The 23,308-nt window shown below is 34.0% G+C and overlaps 1 protein-coding gene across 1 annotated transcript; it reads left to right on the top strand.

The window, feature by feature from the left end:
* The first annotated feature begins 205 nt into the window (after positions 1-205).
* On the top strand, positions 206-21,362 carry LOC126965280 (uncharacterized). The gene is made up of 6 exons (XM_050808788.1): positions 206-356; positions 9,165-10,279; positions 11,097-11,648; positions 12,036-12,251; positions 19,196-19,481; positions 21,082-21,362. The coding sequence occupies exons 2-6, from the start codon at positions 9,215-9,217 to the stop codon at positions 21,258-21,260; spliced, it is 2,298 nt and encodes a 765-aa protein (XP_050664745.1). The 5' UTR covers positions 206-356; positions 9,165-9,214; the 3' UTR covers positions 21,261-21,362.
* The last annotated feature ends 1,946 nt before the right edge of the window (positions 21,363-23,308 follow it).

Here is a 23,308-nt window from a genome sequence, read left to right as displayed (position 1 = left end):
CTTATTTTTTTACTCGTCCGTGCTATTATGTATTGTATTATATACCTATTAAATATCATCTTCACAATCTGAACCTTCCGAGCAATGACATGCTATGTTACAGTTGATAGATTCTTAATTATTGTACGCAAGCGTTTTTAGCAGAGCACACAATCTATAAATATTGAAAATAACTTGGCTGCATAATGTTATCTGATGGTTTCAGCGTCGCAGCACGTACAGAGTCTGGAGTAGGCACAGACGCGACTGTATGCACGACGTAATAATTAGTTTAATTCTCAAGTTCAAAGTAAACGGACGTTTATCTCGACCGAGAAACTATATATAGCCTTATGTTCTACCGTTACATTTTCGTGGTGAGTGATGTTTAGTTCAAATATTTGTTTAAGTGGCATTTTAGCACCAAATTGTTTAAGTTAATTACTATCTCGCAAGAGCTGAAGAATATATATTTCTAGTGTTTTTCTGAACAATTAGTTTTAGTTACCGAATTATAAATTAAATTATAATGAAAAAAAAACAAACTACGATGAGTACGATTATTTGAATAAAATACTTCTTAAAATATTAAAAAATGCGTGTAATAATAATTGCAACTGTAATTTTTAACATTTGTTTTTGAATAAAAGCTACATTTTTATTAATATTGTAATTAACTCGAAATTTGACAGTTAAATTCAACCGCAATCCCTGTAAACGTTACCTGGAAAGGTCTCGAAACGTCGGATTACAATAATAATAATAAAAATTTAACTTTTACACAAATTCCAATGTAAAAACCTTAATAAAATTACACCCGTTTTAATCCTTTAAAAAGTATTTTATAAAAATGTGTAACACTCGCGTCCATCAAAGAAAATACTGTCGAATATTTTTAATTTGTTTATATTTTGACAATACTATTAATCATTTACTATTAAGCATCTCATAATCTTTTTCAGTCTATTTAAAGTATTTCATTCTATTATTAGTTATATGTCTATATGACAATTTAATTTAATCCATGTTAAATATTATTATGCCTTGAGAAATAGTTATAGGGTTTGCCTGAAAACTCTCTGACTCCTGCTAAAACCTACAAATACCATTTTTTTCCAAGGAACTTTTTATAATAAGTGGTATTTCCCTGATGTAATCAATTCTACAAATAAGATGTATGTAACTAGTCTATAAAAAGGCATAAATGGCATTTATTTTCTCAAAATTTCTTGCTTCGGAAACAAATGCCACTCTGAGAGAGAAGAAGCGGCGCAAGAAGCTCTCCCAGCATTCTTTTTTTCGCTCTTTGTAATAAAATATACAATATTGTACTGTCATAGCTAGTGCTATAAAATAATCATACCCAGGTTGTCCGATCACTTAGGTATTCAGCTGTGGAGTAAAAGGATTTACGACGAAGCCATTTTTTAATAAAACATTTAAATTTATTTATTGATAGTGCCTGAACAGTGGCTGGGACTTTATTACTAAAGTGTATACATTTACCCTTAAAGCTGATTATGTATCTGATGAAGCCGACTAGAATTAGTTACAAGTAATCCCTTATTTCTAGTGTTATAATAATGGAAATCACTATTAAGAGCAAAAAGGTCTCTCTGGAATCTCTCGAAACAATTTGTAACAGTAGGGCTCAGCTGATCAGTATCTTCGGACATTAAAATAAAATAAAACAGTATTATACAAATATCCTTACGTCCTATAAATTTGCATTGAAGAATATTACAGCATTATGATTTTATCCATTTATTGACCAATAGGAGGCTCCTTTGCACAGGAGGCCGGCTAGATTATGGGTGCCACTACGGCGCCTATCTCTGCCGTGAAGCATTACTGTGTTTCGATCTGATGGGCGTAGCTTTTGAAATAACTGGGCAAATGAGACTTATCTTCTTATGTCTCAAGGTGACGAGCGCAATTGTAGTGCCGCTTAGAATTTTTTGGTTTTTCAAGAATCCTGAAGCGGCACTGCATTGTAATGGGTAGGGCGTATCAATTACCATCAGCTGAACTTCCTGCTCGTCTCATCCCTTATTTTCATTAAAAAAAAATTATTAAGTGTATTGTGTTTATGCATACATGTTAGATGATGGCATCAACACATTTTGAACTGAAAATTTCTTTAGGCAAGCTATTTACTTGTGGGTATTGAATCAGACTGAGTCGTCACGCTCATCTACTATAATACTAGCTTGCTCCCGTCGCTGTGCCTGCGTGATTTATAAATTAAAAAGTAGCCTATGTCGTTCCCCAGGCTTCAGAACATCGATATTAAATTCCTTCACATTTGGCAAATGGCCAATGTGTAGATAATAAAGTAATTACAGAAAAAATATATAAATTTAAAACATATAGTACAATTCCTTGCACATCCCACAGAAATATAACATTTTATTCATACGATAATGTTACTGAACCATGTCAGTTATCTACCATATTGAAATCAGCCGAGCCATTTTAACGCGAAGAAGTAAGAATGAAATAAACAAACACACACTAAGAAACTTTCGCACACATAGCTAATATTAGTAGAACTAGCTGTGCCCACTGCCCTCTGCTCTGTAACAGCGGATCTTTATTTATTAAAATAATTATCATTATTATCTATACATTGCTGCCATCTAATAGGAAGGTCATTTATGCCTCTGCGATAGAACTGTGGTGATCTAGATTCAACGAAACTGACATTATTTTGTACTGCCTCCTGAGAAGCTGTTTTACGATCAGATCGGAGAAAGCTATAGTGAATAACACCATGCTTAGACCACAAAACAGTTACAATTACCTCTTTATTGGTAAGCTTTGCTTTAGGACACTTGCGGCGTTTGATCTGGGCTCAGCCATAGCATTTTTCGCTTACGGTTATCGTAAAGGATCCACTTTTCATCGCATGTTCGATTGCATCGATTCAACAAGGCAACACAAGTTTCAACACGCGTTTCTTTCTGCAGATCAGTCAAATCATGAGGCTCCCATTTTTCCATTTTTATATTTTATTGATTTGACGAAAATGAGTCAATATGTTGGTATGCTAACGTTAAACCATGCTTCTAATTCCACCATCTCATTCAATTCAGTGTTATTGTCATGTGTGGGTGGTCTTCCCCGTGGTTCGTTCTTCAAACCAAAGCTTCCATCATGAAAGCGTTTAGTCCAAAATCGCAGTGCGTGAATTAGCAGTCCCCTCTCCAAACGCAACATTGATATTGCGAGCTGTTTCGCGTTAGTTCCGCGTCCGAACTCGTATTCAAAAATCATTCGAATTCTCGAATTATCCATCTATATTGTCTGAGCTGAATAAAAATAGAAACTGAAAGTCGAATATCGAATATTGCATATTTTTTTAAAAGAAGAACTACATAGGATCTCAAACCATGAAGTTTCTACGTCAATTCGAAGTACCTATTACAATAAAACGGCAATTTTATACTAAAGTATACCTGTATCTAATAGGGGTTAAAACCCCTATTAGATACAGCTATGAAACGCCTTTCACGTCGAACGACGCCCGACTGCCGCCCGTATAGGTTAATTATTTATAAATAGGAGATTTGTCGCGGTGAATGAAATTATCACTCCAAAGTGCTCAAAAAGCTATTAGTTAAACTTTCCAGAACTGACAAATAAACAAATTTAAAACTACAACAATAACACAACATTCAAAAATACAATATCGATACAAACATGGGTTGATGAAGATCTAGTATTTTCTTTTCCCTGATGAATATGATGAAATAAAATGAACATTATAGTTAATTGTAACATCATATGTCTGCGCAATCACACGTTCTTACAACAGACCGGTTTTCATCAAGACTACTAAAGCTGTTCTTGAGTTATAAAAAAAAATTAAAATCAGACAAACAGACACAAATTTCAAAACCGTATTTTTTTTTAATGTCTTTGACTAGATTCAGTGCGAAGATTGATCCGCCGTAAGTTCATATCGCGCTGCCTTGGGATCTCTTAAAGATCACGGAATAAAATAAAATGCTTTTCTTTCAAACTCTGACATACTTTGTGGAAAAGATAATTATGATATGTGTAAAACTTTGATTATATATTAGGACAATATAAGTGATGATCGTAATTTAAAGAATACACAATATACCGCAATCACGATGACACCAAGGAAGCAGACAGAACTTAACGGAAAATCTCCTATAAATTATTGAATGATTCATGTGTTATTTGGTCAATGATACCAAATACATTTATGGCTCAATTAAGATGCCGGTTATGTAGCTCTAGGAATTTTACGTTGAAACCTCTATATACACAGTGTTTATATCGAATTCCCATATCTTTAGGGTTATAATCTATAGCTAAAAAAAAAGTGTGTGTGTACTTATGTATGCACGCAAGACGTTATACTATATATTATAATATATATAACAAAGCAAAAATCCTTAAAATTATTTATTCCTAGAGCTATTCTACGTTTGTAGAAAGACCAAATTGTAAAAATCTTGCAACGATGGCTTTGACAATTAATTATTAAATAACGAATACGGCATGAACCCTTTGTCTATCCTAATAATGGACGAAGAAACCAAAAAAAAATAACAAAAGTCGTAAACGACAGAAAATTGTAGGAACCGACTTCATCCTGTTACTTTTGTGTTACAGTGATGCGCGCGCATCTTAAAATTTCACTCTCATCATATTTTCATAACACGCCTAAAGAAGTATAACTTCAAAAAAAAAAAAGATTTTTTTTAAAATGTATATTGTGTCTTGATTGTAACCAGCCAAGTTCTAATCTTAGCGACGTTGCTAAACTAACACTTACAAAGTTAATAAATGGAAATAATACATCAATGAAAGTAAGATAGTGACATATTTTTCATTAATAAGTAGGTAGGTACAATCATTCATAATTTGCATCTGTATGCAGCGTTGTCAATTTTCTCATAAAGGTGTGTTACATTGATATTTTATAGAAAATTTTGTATGAAAGATAAGTAACTAAATACGAAGCAATTCAAATACAAATTATATTATGACAAAGTCCATAATTCTCCAAGTCAAAGGGTCTTAAACGGAAATTACTTAATGTAATGTAAATACCTCAATATGGGGGTGCTCCCCCCTCCACAGAGCACAATAAACCACAATTGTGAAACAAAACTCCACCTATCGAAATTACAAATAAATATGAGATATATTACACGTTCTCGATCTCTAAAACTGATTTAAAACGACAGTATAAAGAGACAGAGAAGGAGAAAATGAGATTTGAAGCATTATACAGTGTTTTGGTACTAGGCGATCATAGTTGAAGAAGAGATTTTCTGATGTATGACGCAAGTATACCAGAATAAATATGGTAGCGGTGATAGTAGTCTTACATAGCGGTTGAAATCATGTGTCATCCTAACGACATGTACCAGAACTTCATATGCAGTTTAGAGGTGTAAATTTTGCATCAGATTCAGCGAAATTTAATTTGAAAATGTGCAGCAGTCGCACTGTATCAACAACAAGATCAAAGACAGCAATTGACGCAGTATTCCAAAAATTTATTTACTATATTAAGACCAAAGTATTTGTTTCATATAGACAAAAGATACAAGATGTTACAAGCATCTTGTATCATTTATTGAAAATGTAAGCACATAGTCGGAATAAATCTATGTAAGTAATACATATACATCGGGCACACTAAATGTTTTGCACTTCTACCTAATCGGAACTATTTGAATTTTAAATGTTTTGAAACGTTGCAAACTTCTAAGGAATAAAAATAACAATTGTCGGTAAAACATTTGTCAATTGTTTTTTATCACACATCAAAGTTCTACGTACGCAACAGAAATGGAATTAAGTCGAAAAGATTTAAGAGCGATGATTTTATATTTATTTTAAACTTTCTCTCTCTCCGCAAGACTGTGCCGCTCATCTTCAAAATGCTTTTGGGAGAGAAGCACCTTACTTGAGCACCGTGAGGCGATGGTTTGCTGAATTTGAGAGGGGTCGGGTTTCTTTACATGACGAATTTCGTGACGGCCTTCAACTGCCGTCAACGAAAATAATGTGGCTACTGTTAAGCGATAGTCGCTTAACCGTGAAGAAAAACCGCGGATTACATATGAGATAATTCGAGGACTATTGGGGCTTGATATGAGCCAAATTCAGAAAATTTTACACGAAGAATTGAAAGTTCGGAAACTTTGTTGTCGTTGGATCCATCATGAACTGACAGCGGAGCAAAAGCGGGCTCGCGTGGAATGGTGCTCACAGATGCTAATGAAGTACGACCACGGACATTCTAATGCTGTTTATAACATTGTCAAAGAAAATTGAAACGGGGATGATTTATTGTTTTTAACCCGAAAAAAACAGCAATCTTCAAGTCTCATTTGCAGCTACGGGTCCCATCTGGGTTCTATCTGCACAATTCCAGTTGAAGATCAAAAGAGTGTTAATGCCGAGTGGTGTTCTACCATTTGTTTTCCCAAAAAAAAGGTTCCCGGTGTTTAAAAAACGCGAAAGACGACCAAAAAGCCGCGTTCTTTTACATCATGACAACAGTTCTTCACACACAGCCAACAAAATTAAGTCATTTTTAGCTTCCGAAAAAGTAAAACTCCTCACTCGTCTCCTGCACAAAGCCCCTGTGATTTCTGTATTTTCCCCAAAACCAATGATTTGATGAGCGGTTTCTCTTTTACCAATTCCGAAGAGGCAGTGATAGCGTTCAATCAGTACGTAGAAGACATGCCTTCAGATCAGTGATGCTCCTGTTTTAAAAAATGGTTCGATCGCATTGAGAAATCTTTAAAATGTAAAGGAGAGTATTTTGAAAGGCAATAAACATAATTATTTAAATTACGCAAAACATTGAGTGTGACATATATACATACATATAAAAAACACGCTTTTGTTGAAAAGATAACGGTTGAAATTTAAAATGAATCCTACCGTATCGACGATAAATGAAAAAATTATATAAATTAACAAAAATCTTATTTTGCAAATTCAAAATGGAAGAATTTTATCAAATTAATGTATTGTAATCGGTCCTCGATTCGTTTGAACGGGATCTGCCCGTTAAGACAGAGTTTTTTTTTTATGTAAATTAGGGACGAGACGAGCCAGACGTTCAGCTGATGGTAATTGATACGCCCTGTCCATTACAATGCAGTGCCGCTCAGGTTTCTTGAAAAACCCTAAAATTCTGAGCGGCACTACAACTGTGCTCGTCACCTTGAGACATAAGTTGTTAAGTCTCATTTGCCCAGTAATTTCACTAGCTACGGCGCACTTTGACCGAAACATAGTAATGCTTACACGTTACTGCTTCACGGCAGAAATAGTCGCCGTTGTGGTACCCATAATCTAGACGGCATCCTGTGCAAAGGAGCCTCCCACTGGTAAAAGTCAAAATCGCGCCCAAATGAGTCGGTTACAAACAAACATATATATAGGTTAAGCTAGTGAAAAGCGTGTAAAAAATTAGGACGTAATCTTACAAACTTATTACACGCGTATTAGTATTATTTGCGTGTATGTACCACAAGCTGCCATTACAGATAATACAATCAATTGTTATGCCAATAAAGTACCTATATAAATAAATACCACAACAACAATATGTAATATAAAAACAGTGCAGTTATATCCTCATTTGCCATATATAAAGCGATCTAACATGCCTTGTGTATCGTAAGTTCATTGAAGTGACATGATGTTAAACCATTTGACGTGGTTTATAAATAACTCGCTAACTGATGGGAAAGTTTTAGACCAGATACAAAACTAGATCTAATCTAGACCAAGTTTCGTTCCTGGTATTATCTTAGCCTCGAAACACTTTCATAAAACCATGTTATGCTTCATAACCATTTTTGAAATTTTGGATTTATCATGAGAAGAACGCTATCTAAAATACTAAAAATCACGAGTTTCACCCCGGGAGTGCCGACAAAAGTGAAGACTGATTTTGGCGCGTTAGATATTTTTTAAATTCGTACTAGGGTTGTTGGGTTATGAATTAAATTTTATTTGTGAATTGTATTTGATTAATTATTTGAAACTTAAAAATACATTTAATATTCTTTTATGAATCATCGTCAATAATTACGACGAAAAACCAAAAAATTCTGTACTACAATAATTGCGCTCGTCACCTTGAGACATAAGATGTTTAGTCTCATTTTAGTAATTTCACTAGGTACGGCGCCCTTCAGACTGAAACACAGTGATGTTTACACATCACTGCTTCACGGCAGAAATGGGCGCCGTTCTGGTACCCATAATCTAGCTGGCATCCTGTGCAAAGGAGCCTCGGATTGGTGAGAGATAGAAGGATGATAGGGATTGTAATTTATACTTAATTATCCATCCCTACTCTGTGCTATAATGAAACAATTAATTAATTACATAGTAAATCAATTACTAGTTCATAATAATAATAACTTCCTACTCTCTCGTCTCCTGAAAAAAATTTAAGAAATAATAGTTTGACCATTCAATTCAATATTTATGAAATTTTAATTAATGATGAAAACAAGGAATCGATTGTTACTGACTCTAGTAAGCTCCGTGAAATACATAATAGGTACTTAGTTTTTAAAAGTTTTATCAAAAATGGCTCTACTGTTAATCTAATTATTCAATTACAGCTTATCTCAAGCAATTTGGAACTTATTACTTTGGTGCACCATAGTAATAGTTTTATTATGATAAGAACACAAAAATGGATAATGTAGAAGTAACTTGTACTATTTCCGTTCGTTTCCGGACCGTAGAATTGCAATTTCATAGAGAATAAATTTTATAGGAATCTATGATCAGATACTAAATTACCACTGCCAAGACAAAAGGCTTTAATCTACCCTGGTTTTGTCTTCACAAAGGACAGCTAAATCCGCGTATTGAGACATTATTGCTAGATAGTTGTTATTATTGTGTTCAATAATCACAATCCAACTCATTTTTTTCGTGTTCTTACATTTTTTCTCACTTCATTACCCGTGTTTATTGTTAGAATAGCTTGATAAATATCAGTTACTCAGTAAAGCGTAAGCATGGTGGATAGAGAAAATAATGACTGCGAATCAGCGCTGAACTTTACAAAACGACACCACAAGTACTGAAGTACTAAAACAATTCATAAATTAAATACAGAAGAAAAACCTCAAAATTTTTATATTTTCTTGCAGATTTCCCATCACTTAATGAAAACAACACATTACATCGTAAGATAAACAATATGGTTGGAAATGAGAATGGCACAACGGAGCATGATTTGAAAAGTGATTTACATAAAATAAATAGCATCAAATCACAAAATCCTTGTCAAGTAATTTCTCGGTTCACTAAAGAAGATTCCCCTCACGTGGAAAGAGTAAAATTTGAAGGCTTAGAAAATCAGAGTATTTATTCAGATGAGATTGATGAAAACAAGCTGCCACCTATTCCTGACGGTGGTTGGGGATGGGTCGTTGTGTTTTCTGCCTTCTTGGTTTCCGCATGTGCTGATGGACTAGCATACTCGTTCGGAATATTGCATGAAGAATTTACAAATTATTTTGATGAATCCCAGTCAAAAACATCATTAATTGGCAGTCTATTTATAGCGATACCATTAATATCTGGACCGATAATGAGCGCGTTAGTTGATCGATATGGCTGTAGAATTATGACTATGATAGCTGGCGTTTTATCTGCGATTGGTTTCTTATTAGCATCCCTTTGCAATTCTGTTGAAATGCTTTGTCTGACTATGGGATTGCTAAGTGGCTTTGCAATGGGAATCTTGTACGTTACCTCGGTTGTATCAGTTGCTTTCTGGTTTGATAAGCGAAGGACCTTAGCAGTGTCTCTAGCATCGTGTGGAATTGGGTTTGGTACATTGATATATTCACCCTTGACAAATTTCTTTATAGAACTATATGACTGGAGAAACACTTTAGTTTTATTAGCAGGCACTATATTAAATATGTGTGTATGTGGTGCTCTAATGAGAGATCCTGATTGGTTGATAATAAAGGAAGCAAGGGAAAGAAGACAAGCAAAGTCAAGGTCAAGGAAATCTTCAAGTGCTGGTTCCGTTTCCTCGAGATCTATTGGCGGAGAGTCGGCGTTTTTAAGCGCTGAAGAACTGAATGATTTATTGAAGAGTGGAAAGAGTCCTGAATATATACTTGCTACTTTGGCGACGTCATTAGCTGAAGCTGAGCAGTTAGAAGCAACAACACAGATGAACGTAGAACAATCACGTAAAAGGGTGCATTCAGCTATACAACTCCCCACTTTCATTCAGAGACATGATGAGGTAACATATCATCAGATATCAGTTTAAAGTTTTTTGATATCTGTAATAGTTATGGAATAATCGCGTGTGCACACTTAACGATTACACCCGGAATACAATACCATTACTATGTGATTCAGATATGTATTTCAATATGTGAAGAAATTACTATATAATTAATATAATTGTATTATTAGTCCATTGAAATGCTACAATTTAAGGATTGAATAGAAGCTTAACCTCAAGTTTGTGGGGTCATCACCCTTGTCCCCCGGCCGTCTTGGAAAAATGGAGGAAAACACTTTTTTTTACCGATATCTCGGAAATTATGCGGCTTACAAAAAAATCGTGACAAATTAATTTGTAACAAATATGTTTATATAACTTTTTGCCTAAAATGAAAAATTAAAAAGTTATAAGCAAAAAAGGTGAGATTTGTGTTTTAAATTTTCTTTTTTGCTCTATAACATTTTATATACATTTTACAAAAAAAAATATCTCAGACCAATCTTGTAGATGATCTTTTGAGATTTTTTTTTTTTTAAATTCCTTCATTTAAAACGCTGCTACAGCGCTCCAAAGTTGTCCGGCTCATGAGAATCCGGTCGAAACAAAATGTTTATCTTATTTTTTTTTTATCATTGTTTTTTTTATTTTTTCATCCCTCTTTCCAAGTTGGCGCCTGGGGACAAGGGTGGTGACCCCACAAACTTAAGGTTAAGATTCTACTGACCCCCCAAACATGTCCCAAAAATAAAAATGCGTCCTCTAAAATGCAAAGCTCATGTAACTTTTCAATGGACTATTTATAATCTTTATCTTATTGATTTCGCTTCAGGTACCTGCAGAAGTAATTGAAAAATTTATTACAAATAAAAAACTTTACAACATAATATTACAAAATTATCCTCATTTACTTATAAGAAGACGATCTGAGGTCAATTTACAACTGGACACGCATGTCCAAAATAATGAAGTCCCCATGAAAGTAACAATAATAGCCAAACGAACCCATACAAATCATGATGCAAATAAAACCAAAAGAGGAGATATTAAGATAGAAGTCAATCGAAATGCTACAGGTAATGATATCAGTGTTAATAAAGCCAAAGAAGAAAAACTTACTATAAAAGAGCAAGTAAAAGGTACGGAAGGCAAAAGTATTGTGAACGACCACACGAACAAGATGCCAGAACAGACAAATTGGTTATCTAGGCAATTGTATACAGATCACCATTATTTGAGAGATATGCCGTTGTACCGGAACACCATAATGTACCGAGGAGCAATGATGAATATCCCTAGATATAAGCTGAGAGCATCGTCCTTGCCAGATATTTATAGAAATTCGTCGTGGTCTCTTAATTCTTATTATTCAGATGATGAAATGGTAAGTTGTTTAACTAAGTATTAATAATAACATCATAAAGATTGATTTGAAAAAGTATTAATCATTATTATTAAACTAAATATCCTATCAAATTCTAATAATTTTCGAAATGTCGTCCCAATTTCGGGAAAAAATGTAAATATTTTGTTCCAAGTCTCTATTCAAAATCAACATTATAATATTCTGATCATCATTCCAATGACACCTTGTATGTTTCTCAAACCAAATCTAAATTTTTCATTCTTCTATAAAATAGGATAATTAAAATGGGATATAATAACTAAATACCATACGAACGCATTTTATATTTTTTGTAACGGGTTTTTATTTATGTATTTCCGGTTCGCTACGGTATATTCTATTGTCCTGACAAATTATATGTTTCAGAGGTGGTATGAACGCGTATTGGACATCTTAAAATCAACATATGATAAGAGAATGTTCATGGAGTTCCACTTCCTCGTTTTCAACCTCGGCTCCCTCCTATTGTTCGTGTGGTCCATTATACCGTACTTTTTCTTGAAGTCCTATATGACCGCGATGGACATCGAAGGAGGAGCCGTGATGATCGGTATTATTGGGATTGCAAGCGGAGTCGGAATTGTAAGTAACGTAGATACAAAATGTATTTTCTTATAATGTTTTCAGATTTCAGAAATTTTGGAGTCTGCAATCACAAAATGTACAATAAATGAAACTGTATATATAAGCATTTGCTCCAATCGGGTACTAGATGAGTTCGAGATACAAGAATTCAGAAAGTACAAATACGCAAGCGGCTAGTGCAACAAGCTGATTACTAAAACTTCAGTCATTATCTCATATATAAAATTCTCGTGTCACAATGTTCGTTCCCGTACTCCTCCGAAACGGCTTGACCGATTCTCATGAAATTTTTGAGTGCATATTGGTTAGGTCTGTGAATCGGCCAACATCTTTTTTTCATTCCCCTAAATGTTAAGGGTGGTCCACACGATTTTTTTATTTTTTTGACATTTTTTTTAAATTTGTTTGATTATGAGTCAGCATTAAAAAATACATACAACTTAAAATTTTCACCCATCTACGTTACTTTTGTATCGCGATTTTAATATCGGCAATACAACGTTTGCTGGGTCAGCTAGTACATTGTGTATAATTATGTGTTGGTGAAAGTGTGTGTATTGTGTATATGTTAGGATTATATTGGAATATTCTGTTGTGTGTATTTTGATAAAATAAATAAATATTAAAAGTATATGAGAATAACAATTATCTCTCCTGTAATTCCTCTGGTGTAGCAGAACATCTTGGTCTTACATAAAAATGATAATAACTGTTTAGACGTATTTTCGGAAAGTTGAGAATTATTTTTATCAATAAATTTATTCTAGTCTATTGCCTATAACCTAACATAATATTTTATTCGTAGCTTAGTACAATATTTATTAAAACTTTAAGCTATAAATATAATTTATTGTGATAATGATATAATGTTAAAGATATCACTCACCTTCACTGTATTTGTGAAATGCAAATCTCATATAACACAATAATTACAACGGCAAATATAATGAAACCATTTCACGTCAACTAAATATTTGCACATAACTACTAACCTATTTTGAATTACTTTCATTTTTTCAAATACTCAATTTTACATGGTGTAAGTAAAGAATAGCCAAATATCAGATCAAGTGAGAATCGAAGGCGCGAAAATTACCAAAAGTATTATATAAATATTTCACGACTACCGACCAATAATACCTACCGCGATAAGAACAGTCGCAGAATATGGAGTCGCGTTAAGAATTCTATTGCACAAAGAAATTATTAAAATTATTTTAATTTTTGCTAATTTAAAATAGGATTTTACATCACTTATTGAACGACAAATCTACCCATGTGTTTTTCCAAAAAGATTTTTCTCAGACCTGAGAACAGGCGCAAGAAAATCGGCGAGGAACTTTTTGAAAAAAAAAAAATATTCATTAAATACCTGGAGACGGTCACAATTTCGTTTCATATTAAATGTCTTGTTTCTTGTACATTTTCGGGGATCAAGGCGTACGATATTGGCTAGAAGCAAACGCGGTATTTGATTGTATAGGTAGCCAGTGATTCTCAAATATTTTCGCATGGAGGTACCCTGACTGCAAACTTGTTACTGCCCCCACCCCCTCAGCTTACGGTTCACGGGAACTGGATTCATTTTGAAGAACAGCATGGAAAAGAAATGTAAAATTAACAATTTATTGCGCCCTCTGTATAATCTCGCCGATGACTTGAAATAAAAATAATCTAATTCCGAATTTCTGTATTTGATAGTAAAAATATATATACAAAATTACTTATAATCTACTTATTAAAGCAATTTACAATTAAACCTTATATATGTAGGTATCAGAAAACTTAGTTCTACAACCCTATCTACGTATTGAGGGATAAAACTTTATTATGCTTAAAAAACTAATACATATGGTTTGTGGGGGAAAATCCAGGAAACTGGGAAAACCTGGCTATTTGCTATCACTTAACGTAACTTAAGACTAATGACTAGAACTTAAAACTAACTTAAACTAAGGCAAATAAATACATAGATATGTATACATAGATATATAATATATAAATATAAGAGGGGTGTGGGGGGGGATCTCGGAAAAGGAAAGGAGGGAGAGTATGACTTGAAATCGATCAAGACACACCTTTAAGACCCTAAGACGTAAGTCTATCCAGTAAGGTATCAAATTCAAATATTTTTATTATAAATAGGATTTAATATATATTGAAAGTCAAAAACTACTACTTATCCATTCCAAAAGGTATGCCTCAGACTAGAGAAGAACGGGCGCTACAATCTCAGCGGACTTCTTTTTTTATAACAATACTAGCTGACCCAGCAAACGTTGTATTGCCGATATTAAAATCGCTATACAAAAGTAACTGTTGATCGTAGATGGGTGAAAAGTTGAAGTTGTATGTATTTTTTAATGCTGACTCATAATAAAACAAATTTAAAAAACTATGTCAAAAAAATTAAAAAAAAAAATTGTATGGACCACCCTTAACATTTAGGGGGATGAAAAATAGATGTTGTCCGATTCTCAGACCTACCCAATAAGCACTCGAAATTTCATGAGAATCGGTCAAGCCGTTTCGGAGGAGTTCAAATTTTAACACCATGACACGAGAATTTTATATATTAGATGGTTACATTTTAAAATCTTCCAGTTAAATTTATTATTTAATAGTCTGAGAGCGGTTGCTCCGTTCTCAATCCAACTTGGAGTCTCGTCTCGCTCTCATCGGAAGTTGTCAGACTGTCGTATTAGACATAACTACCAAGATTACCAGGTTAGACAAGGAAATCTCTGATGACGACCTGTGGCTTGGAGCCAATTATATACATGTTAAGGGTGTGAAGTGACTGGCAGGTGATAAGTTAATTTGTTTGATATAATAAACAAAATAGGATCCTACAATAGTGATGAAGATTTATTGATAGATCACAGATTAACTAAATAATCTTTTAATCAAAGTTGATACCTTTGCCTATCACAGACCCGTTTAAAAAGAAAATAATAGATAAAAGAAGCAGCTAGTCGTCACAACAAAGTTCCCAAATCCAGGAAAAATATTGACTTTAATGGTTCAAACTGAATATTTATAGACGTACCGACCATATTACAAAAGCTAACAAGCAGTTGCTATCTAAAGCTAACGATAGTAACAATGTTCAAACACTCGAAAATCCTAGCCCAGAAAACAAAAAATCTTATATTAACGTTCCTATGCTGGTTACTCAAATTTCTCAAAGTTCTAACATCTTTTATCTATATACATATATATAATTAAAATAGTCATTTTTAGAGGCTCGTATCGACATAAAACTACCACCATTCGATGCGAAATTTATCCTAGATGGTTTATGGCTAGTTCTTATTATTTTTTTTTCGAATTCCAACGCTCCTTCATTAATTTATTTCCTTTTAAAATTCGCCCAGTGAAGCGGGCGGGATCGGCTAGTTTAATTATACAAACATATTCCAATAATCTATCAATTACAATTAGAATTAGAATTCACAGCCATAACATGTAACTTATAAAAATGTAAGCAGTTCGCACACAAACGAACTTACATCAACACCAGAGATCTATTTATTACCACGTTTTGTTAATATCACGCGCCGTAAATGTGATCTCATTATTATGTATAATTACTACCAATTCGTTCCCTCACTACAACTGCAATTATGGGAGCATCCACGCGTTAAATAATTTGAACCTTATTATAAATATGTCACTGTTCCTTCATTATGTATTACTGTGCATAAGTACTTGTTTTCAACACGGTTTTGGCGAGTAAGAAATGTTTTTTTTTATATTAATAATAATGTGCTTGTTACGTTTATTAATTTAGAGGTTATTACGTATACGTTATCATATTTTGAATATCAACGGAGATTGACTTTCTTAAGGCATTTTTTTGCATTACATCAATGTATTTATAAAATTTCTTCAACTATGACTTATTAAGTCACATATGCTTCTTAAAGGCAATTCATAGCACGTAATAGTAAAATTAATAATTACTAAGAAATATTATCAAAAATTACTAAAATCAAATAATTTCCTGTGAAATATAAAGCTATCAAGCAGAAACATGGCTAATGAGTGGAATATATTATGATATGTGACTATAAAAAAAGCAAAGAAAGTCGCAGGGGGTTTTTATTGCCGTCAGGAAGGAACTATTTGTCGAGCTAGAACCGAAGTGGCACTTTGCGGCCAAAGATCTATTATAGTAAGAATACCATGTGTTCATGGTTCCAAGTCTGTTTTCTACATTTGTTTGTTGAGCGAAGGCTTTTCTTTTAGGGATCTATTATTATCTTTTTTGGATCCGCTTTCTACAATAGTAGCTATCTGTTCACAGGATTTGTGATTTAAGGCGATTCCAATAAACTGGCTGGATGGAGTCGAAAATTAGTTCACTCCTTCTCTTCCACCAAATCAATTCATAATTAAATATCTGATGAACTATCACTACAACATTATGTTTTCAATTTCACAACAAATGTAATAAAGATGTCACCGCTTAGATGTAGTTTTATCTAATTATTTTGTTAGTGTTCTACATCTCTGTGTCATTCCCTTTGTGCAAGAATTCTCTTATCGTAAAGCGATCCTCTTATCAAAGTGAAATAAAAGCTGTTGACGAAGTAAAGTGCGAAATATTTCTCGCGGCTAATTTCATAATCAACGAAAATTTTAATAATCTACGAAAAACTGTTCGCGCAATCACATCTCTACGTAAGTCTACGATTTAAATAGTCTAGAGTATAGTAAATTTTATTGATTGAAAAAATAGCACATAAGAGTGGTGGCTCTACGAGCTCTCTCACTATCTCTCTAGTGTTTCTAAAGTCTGGAAAAATGTTGTTAAAGTTGCTGAAACCCAGTTAGTCTGACCAAAATGTTGCTAGATATGTTGCTAGAAACAAATTTCCAATTTGTTTACGCCAAGCGGCGTAATAATGGGTGAATTTAATATTTATATCCAAATTAATCATGAAAGCGAAATAATTTTGTGGCATAATGTTTTCATACCGGTTATAAATCTTTTGATCGCCTCCCAATATAGTTGAAACGTTCAACAAAGGCAAATGCAAAATATTGATGCATCAAAAAGGTCAAAGCAATGTCAAATGATTATTGGCGAAGTTTCAAATGTTGTTTTCCGTGGATTATTATTTTCACTAGCCCGAGCGGCGAGAAATATTCTCACTTAACTCCGTCAACAACAGCTGTTACTTTCATATCTCCTGATCGTATCTTCTGAAAATGGACCAAAAATGAAACTGATACAATAGTATAAAATTAAATATGTTTAACATTAGGTAGGTATGGTACATGCTACCCTACCTCAATATTTACATCGGTTACTGAGGTAATAGTAATCGTTCGTATGATAACACAGTGACAGAAAGGTATTTTAATCTTTCGAAGACCATCAGTAGGAGTGCCGTCTTAACTGAGAAAACAATAAGATACTAGCAGATCGTAATATTGTAAGCATGATTTTATGACCTTTTGTTCAGCTGTTTTATTAATTTTTAACAGACTGGAGTCGTGGTAATAATTACCTACTGTTTCAAAACAGCTCATACAAAATAATAGCCCAAAATTGTTTTTAACTCAAGTGATGTTGATGTTATTAAAAATTATTGGGCCATTTCGTAAAATATTACTTTGTATTAGTGTTTTCTGTATCTCCAAAACGGACATTACTATTATATATTTATAGTATAAGATGACGAAGACGATCTAAAATAAAGAAGGAAAAATGCATTGAGGGTAGGTAATTAGGTATATAATTACCGATACGATTTATTCCTTCAAATTGAAACTCAAACAGTTTTATATTTTCAATTATTGAAAGTCTATATCTACTTATAAATTAACAATAAACCCGATGATATGCATAGGTATTAAATCATTCATCTCTTATGTAAACATAAAAATATATTTTACTTTAAATCATACAGATTTCTTGTTTGTGTAAAAGAAAGGAAATAAGTAACATAATTAATTTTAATTTAATTGCGAAAATGAATACCGCAGCATAATTTGCTGAATTATTCTATTTACTATTTAATTGTCGAATATTTATATAAGTATTTATATTTTATGTTTTGTTTTTTAAGTGTATAAGTTTATGTTTGTTTCCCGAATAAAATATAAATAAAAAAATGCTGCAGCGAGAGCTACACAGTAGTGGAGTCAATTGTACGGCAGCTTGCTGGATACATGATCACCTCATCATCATCAGCCGGAAGACGTCAACTGCTGGACAAAGGCCTCCCGAAAGATTTCGACGACTATTGGTCCTGCGCTTCCCTCATCCAATGTATTCGGCGATCTTGACAAGATCGTCGGTCCATCTTGTGGGGAGCCTACCAACACTGCGTCTTCCGGTACGTGGTCGCCATTCGAGGCCTTTACTACCCCAACGGCCATCTGTCCGTCGAACTATATGCCCTGCCACTTCAGTTTCACAATCATTTGGGCTATGTTAACTTTGGTTCTCCTACGGATCTCCTCATTTCTGATTCGATCTCGCAGGGAAACTCCGGGCATAGCCCTCTGAGCGAGCATGAGCTTTCTCATAAGGCCCATAGTTAGCGACCACGTCTGCGTACCGTAAGTCATCACTGGTTGAAAAACATCGTCTTCAGACACTGTGGTATTAGGGACGAGAAGATTTTACGGAGCTTCCCGAACGCTACCCATCCGAGTTGGGTGCGAACATGATCACATATAACATAGGAAATATAGGTATACAATATTGAAACAAATAGAAAAGAAAACTTAGCCCATTACAGAATGACACAAACCGCAAAGAATGAATTAAGAATAGATACAAGAATTGCGTAATAGTTTAGCTTAAAGTAAATAATATCCGTATTTTATCCAATATTTCAGTCATAATACAATTTATTTACTTACATAACCCTTTAATTTTAATCTCTAACAATTTACTGTTTAATTTAGTTATGTTGTTTTAGGTTGGTCTTGGTTGGGCTGGAGATCAACCCTGGATAAACGTGACGAAGACATACGCCATCTGCCTTGTTATCTGCGGACTATCTGTGGGGGCTTATCCCCTCTTCATCACGAACTTCTGGGCTCTTACTATCATATCATCAGTATTCGGTGTCTCCTACGCGAGCTCTTACTCCTACACCCCTGCTATCCTCATGGAGCTCATGCCCATCGACTACTTCACAATAGCGTACGGATTCATATTGCTGAGTCAAGGACTTGGCCATCTAATCGGCCCACCCCTTGGTGGTAAGCATGCGCTATACAGTAATTTTTAGAAGTAAAATATTGATTGTATAATTACTAGCCATTTTCAATACGTTTTGGAATAATATAGTTTAGAATAAGTTTACTTACTTCTTGTATGTACGAAGATTGTTTGAGTCCATTGCGTGCCTTATTCTGAGCCATTATATTAAGTCCCTCTTAGTGCAAGCATGGGTTGAATGTCAACTTTATCTATTCTTGTTCGAGATACAATTGAATTATCCGATTGTATGAATAAAGTATTAAAGATTGACGCGGTAAACACAGATATTGGTAAAGTTCTCGACAGGGAAGCGAATAAATTACTCCTAAATAAATTGTGGCATCTTTGGATCTCTTTATTTATGGTTTTCATCCTATCTAAAGTTTCGAACCAAAAAGTTATCATGTTTGGCCATGAGTCTAGGTTAGGTCCAATTTTATTTTAAATATATATTATTGATTGTTCACTTTCCAATACGTGAGCGACGTCATAGTAAACATATATGCCTACTGTGGCGACGTGCTCATTTGCTCTTATGTAAAAAATATAAAGTCTTAGAATGTTCTTCAATTAACGCGCGTACGACTTATTAAATACAATATTAATAATTTGTTTTTTTCTAAAAGTGAAAACCCTCACTTAATTACACAAATTAATTTGAAAACAAAATTTCTGATCTCTCGCGTTCCGTGCCAGCCCTCTTCCAATGCCAATCGTTAGGATGACGTATAGTTGATAAATCTTGTACGTCTTGTTGAAATCTGAGAATAACTAATTGTTTAGATTTGAAAGAGCGCTATCTCCAGTCAATTTTCTTATATGCAAATATTGGAGTTTGGCAGGTTATCAACCTGTAGATTGAGCTACAACCGGAGAGTTGAACAAGACAAACAAAAATGTTTAGTACCACACGTAATTGATACGGTGGTTTTGGTTCCCTGTAATAGACACCACCGCTGAGGATTTTTGGCTCTGAATATTGAGCATTGATTTAGATCCCCGCTGAGATAATTCCAATTCTAACCCTATATTGTTGCTATATTTATCAGTTGCTGGTTATAAATAGACAGAATCAAGAGTTATTCAAAAGCTTGAATGATATAATGCACCTGAAAGCATCGCTATCTGTTCCTCAATATTTATTACATCTGTACAAAACGTCATTATTGATTCGGTCGTTGTAGCAGGATATTGGAGGATGATAAATTCAAATAAATATTTTTGATTGTTACCTGCGAATGCTAGTTATAAACTATTAAGAGACACCAATTTCTTACCAAACAGTCGTTTCGCCGGTCTATCGTGTGCAGTAATGTATAAGCATTACTGTGTTTCGGTCTTAAGGGCGCCGTAGGTAGTGAAATTACATGGCAAATGAGACTTGACATCTTATGTCTCAAGGTGACGAGCGCAGTTGTAGAGCCCCTCAGAATTTTTGGATTTTTCAATAATCCTTAGTGGCACTGCATTGTAATGGGCAGGGCGTATCAATTACTATCAGCTGAACGTCCTGCTCGTCCCGTCCCTTATTTTCATATAAAAAAGCTGTTTTGCAAGATGTAAATTAGTCTGAAATGATTGATTTGTAATCTTCTCCAGGTCTCATCTTCGATCTCACTGGAAGTTGGGACCTAACATTCTACGTCGGAGGTGTTTGGCTCATCCTGTCAGGACTCAGTATTGGTATAATACCCTACACGAAAAACAGAAGAATCTGGGGTAAGGGTATTCTGCTTAAAGATCTAGAAGAGGCGGAAAGCAACAAGAATTCTGTTTGAACCAAAGAAACATAAACTAAGCCCTCACAGGAGACAAGGTTGTTTGCCACTCCAGGTGTGTTGTTACTATATATAATAACAGAAATAAAAATTTAAAGAAAATGTAGTGTATTTTATATTCACACGCGTGAGTACACTGATCCGTATAAATACCACTGGCCAGCAAATTTTTTGTGCCTATTTGAAGCGCCACGCGCGAGCGTCCAGAGAACTAATTTTGACGTATAATACAAATGACTGCAAAGGAACGTACAATATTCTGAAGTATTTTTGCATTTTTAATTAATTTTGTTCGTTTTCCGTGTTATTTATACTTCATGAGTCAACGTAATAAAGTACAATTTTTTTTTGTAAATAGTTTCCAACCATCTATCGATGTTTGCTGTGATCACTAGTTTTAGTACAGCATACTCTCGCTACATGGCCAACAGCGCCAAAATGGTGAATATCAAACAGGCACAAAAGCACTTTGACAGCAGCCAGTTCAGCGGTATACAGGCTGGCCCAAAGTTATGGGACATGAAGGGAAAGTACCTTAAATATCGAAGATAGGCTATATTTTATTTAACGCGCGTAAAGTTTAAAATTGAAAAAAGAATACAGATTACGTTGAGAAGAAGGAATGGAATGCTTCTCACGCACTGACCTCTACTATATACAGGTGTCCCAAAGGTTTGGGACATGAAGGGAAAGTACCTTTAACATCGAAGATAGGCTATTTTACTGAAAGAAGACTTTATGTTATTTTTTAAAAGTTAGTACTTCTGCATTCAAAGATTTTCTAAAAATTACTTGCCTCGTCTGGGAATCGAACCGACTGAAATGTAAAAAAAAAAACACCTCTACTTTTATAACGCCAAACTAAAGAATGGCCAAAAACTAATAACTCTTCTAAAGTAACATAGTATTTTAAAAGAAAGGAACAACGTAAAATGAATGTTTTCCTACTTGTATTGGTACGAATGGACCGGTTAGATGGTCGGCCAGATCCCCGGACCTTACACCATTAGATTTCTTCTTTTGGTGATACGTGAAAGATATGCTATACAAAAAGCGATACGAGAACGTGGGCGACTTACAAACAGAATTGTGCCATATCATATCGAGTTTTCACCATAAAATGATAAGAAAATCAACAGGCAGCGGACTCATTAAAAGATGGCGATTTGCGTAAGACAAGAGGAATCACATTTTGAGCATTTAATTAATTAATTTACAAAAGAATACCCACTTAATTGACTACTTTTTTTTAAAATACCATGTTACTTAAGAAGAGTTATTAGTTTTTGGCCATTTTGTCGATTGGCATCATAAGGTTTTTTTTTTTACATTTAAGTCGGTTCGATTCCCAGACGAGGCAAGTATTTTTTAGAAAACCTTTGAATGCAGAATTACTTTCTTTTAAAAATAACATAAAGTCTTCTTTCAGTAAAATAGCCTATCTTCGATATTTAAGGTACTTTCCCTTCATGTCCCATACCTTTGGGACACCCTGTATATAGTAGAGGTCAGTGCGTGAGAAGCATTCCATTCTTTCTTCTCAACGTAATCTGTATTCTTTTTTCAATTTAAAACTTTACGCGCGTTAAATAAACTGTCATCAATTATATTTTATCAGCGCCGTTTGTTTATTATTACTGGCGCGGTCGGGAGCTCCTCTTTCATCAATTATGCCTCGTCTCGTCAATGTTTGTGCGCGTTTTCGTCTCAATCAAGAGGAAATATTGTGAAAGTAATTAAATAAATAACTTTATATATAACTTAGCGACGACAAATTGGGGACTAAAATATCGAGAGTTGAGATCAATATTAGTTAAATATTATGCATTGAAGATACACAATACAACAATACCTACATAATACACATATAGATTATATTTGCTTTCAACGAAATCACACTATTTATATAACATCATTGTCATTTTTCAATAAACTCCTTTAGAAGATTATTGTTTAAATACAATTAGTAAGAATTTAGTTAGTGAGTTTCAAACAATTAAAGAGTAAAATTTTTATTCTTTTACGGTGTTATTAAAAAAAATTAAACA

Source organism: Leptidea sinapis, chromosome 7 (assembly GCF_905404315.1).
Source record: "Leptidea sinapis chromosome 7, ilLepSina1.1, whole genome shotgun sequence".
Taxonomy (NCBI): domain Eukaryota; kingdom Metazoa; phylum Arthropoda; class Insecta; order Lepidoptera; family Pieridae; genus Leptidea; species Leptidea sinapis.
This window is presented reverse-complemented; position numbering and strand designations above follow the sequence as displayed.

Coding starts and splice junctions, on each gene's coding strand:
- LOC126965280 (XM_050808788.1), top strand. CDS start 9,215: ATGGTTGGAAATGAGAATGGCACAACGGAGCATGATTTGAAAAGTGAT. Junction 10,280..11,096: donor TCATTCAGAGACATGATGAG/GTAACATATCAT, acceptor ATTTCGCTTCAG/GTACCTGCAGAAGTAATTGA. Junction 19,482..21,081: donor AATCGGCCCACCCCTTGGTG/GTAAGCATGCGC, acceptor AATCTTCTCCAG/GTCTCATCTTCGATCTCACT.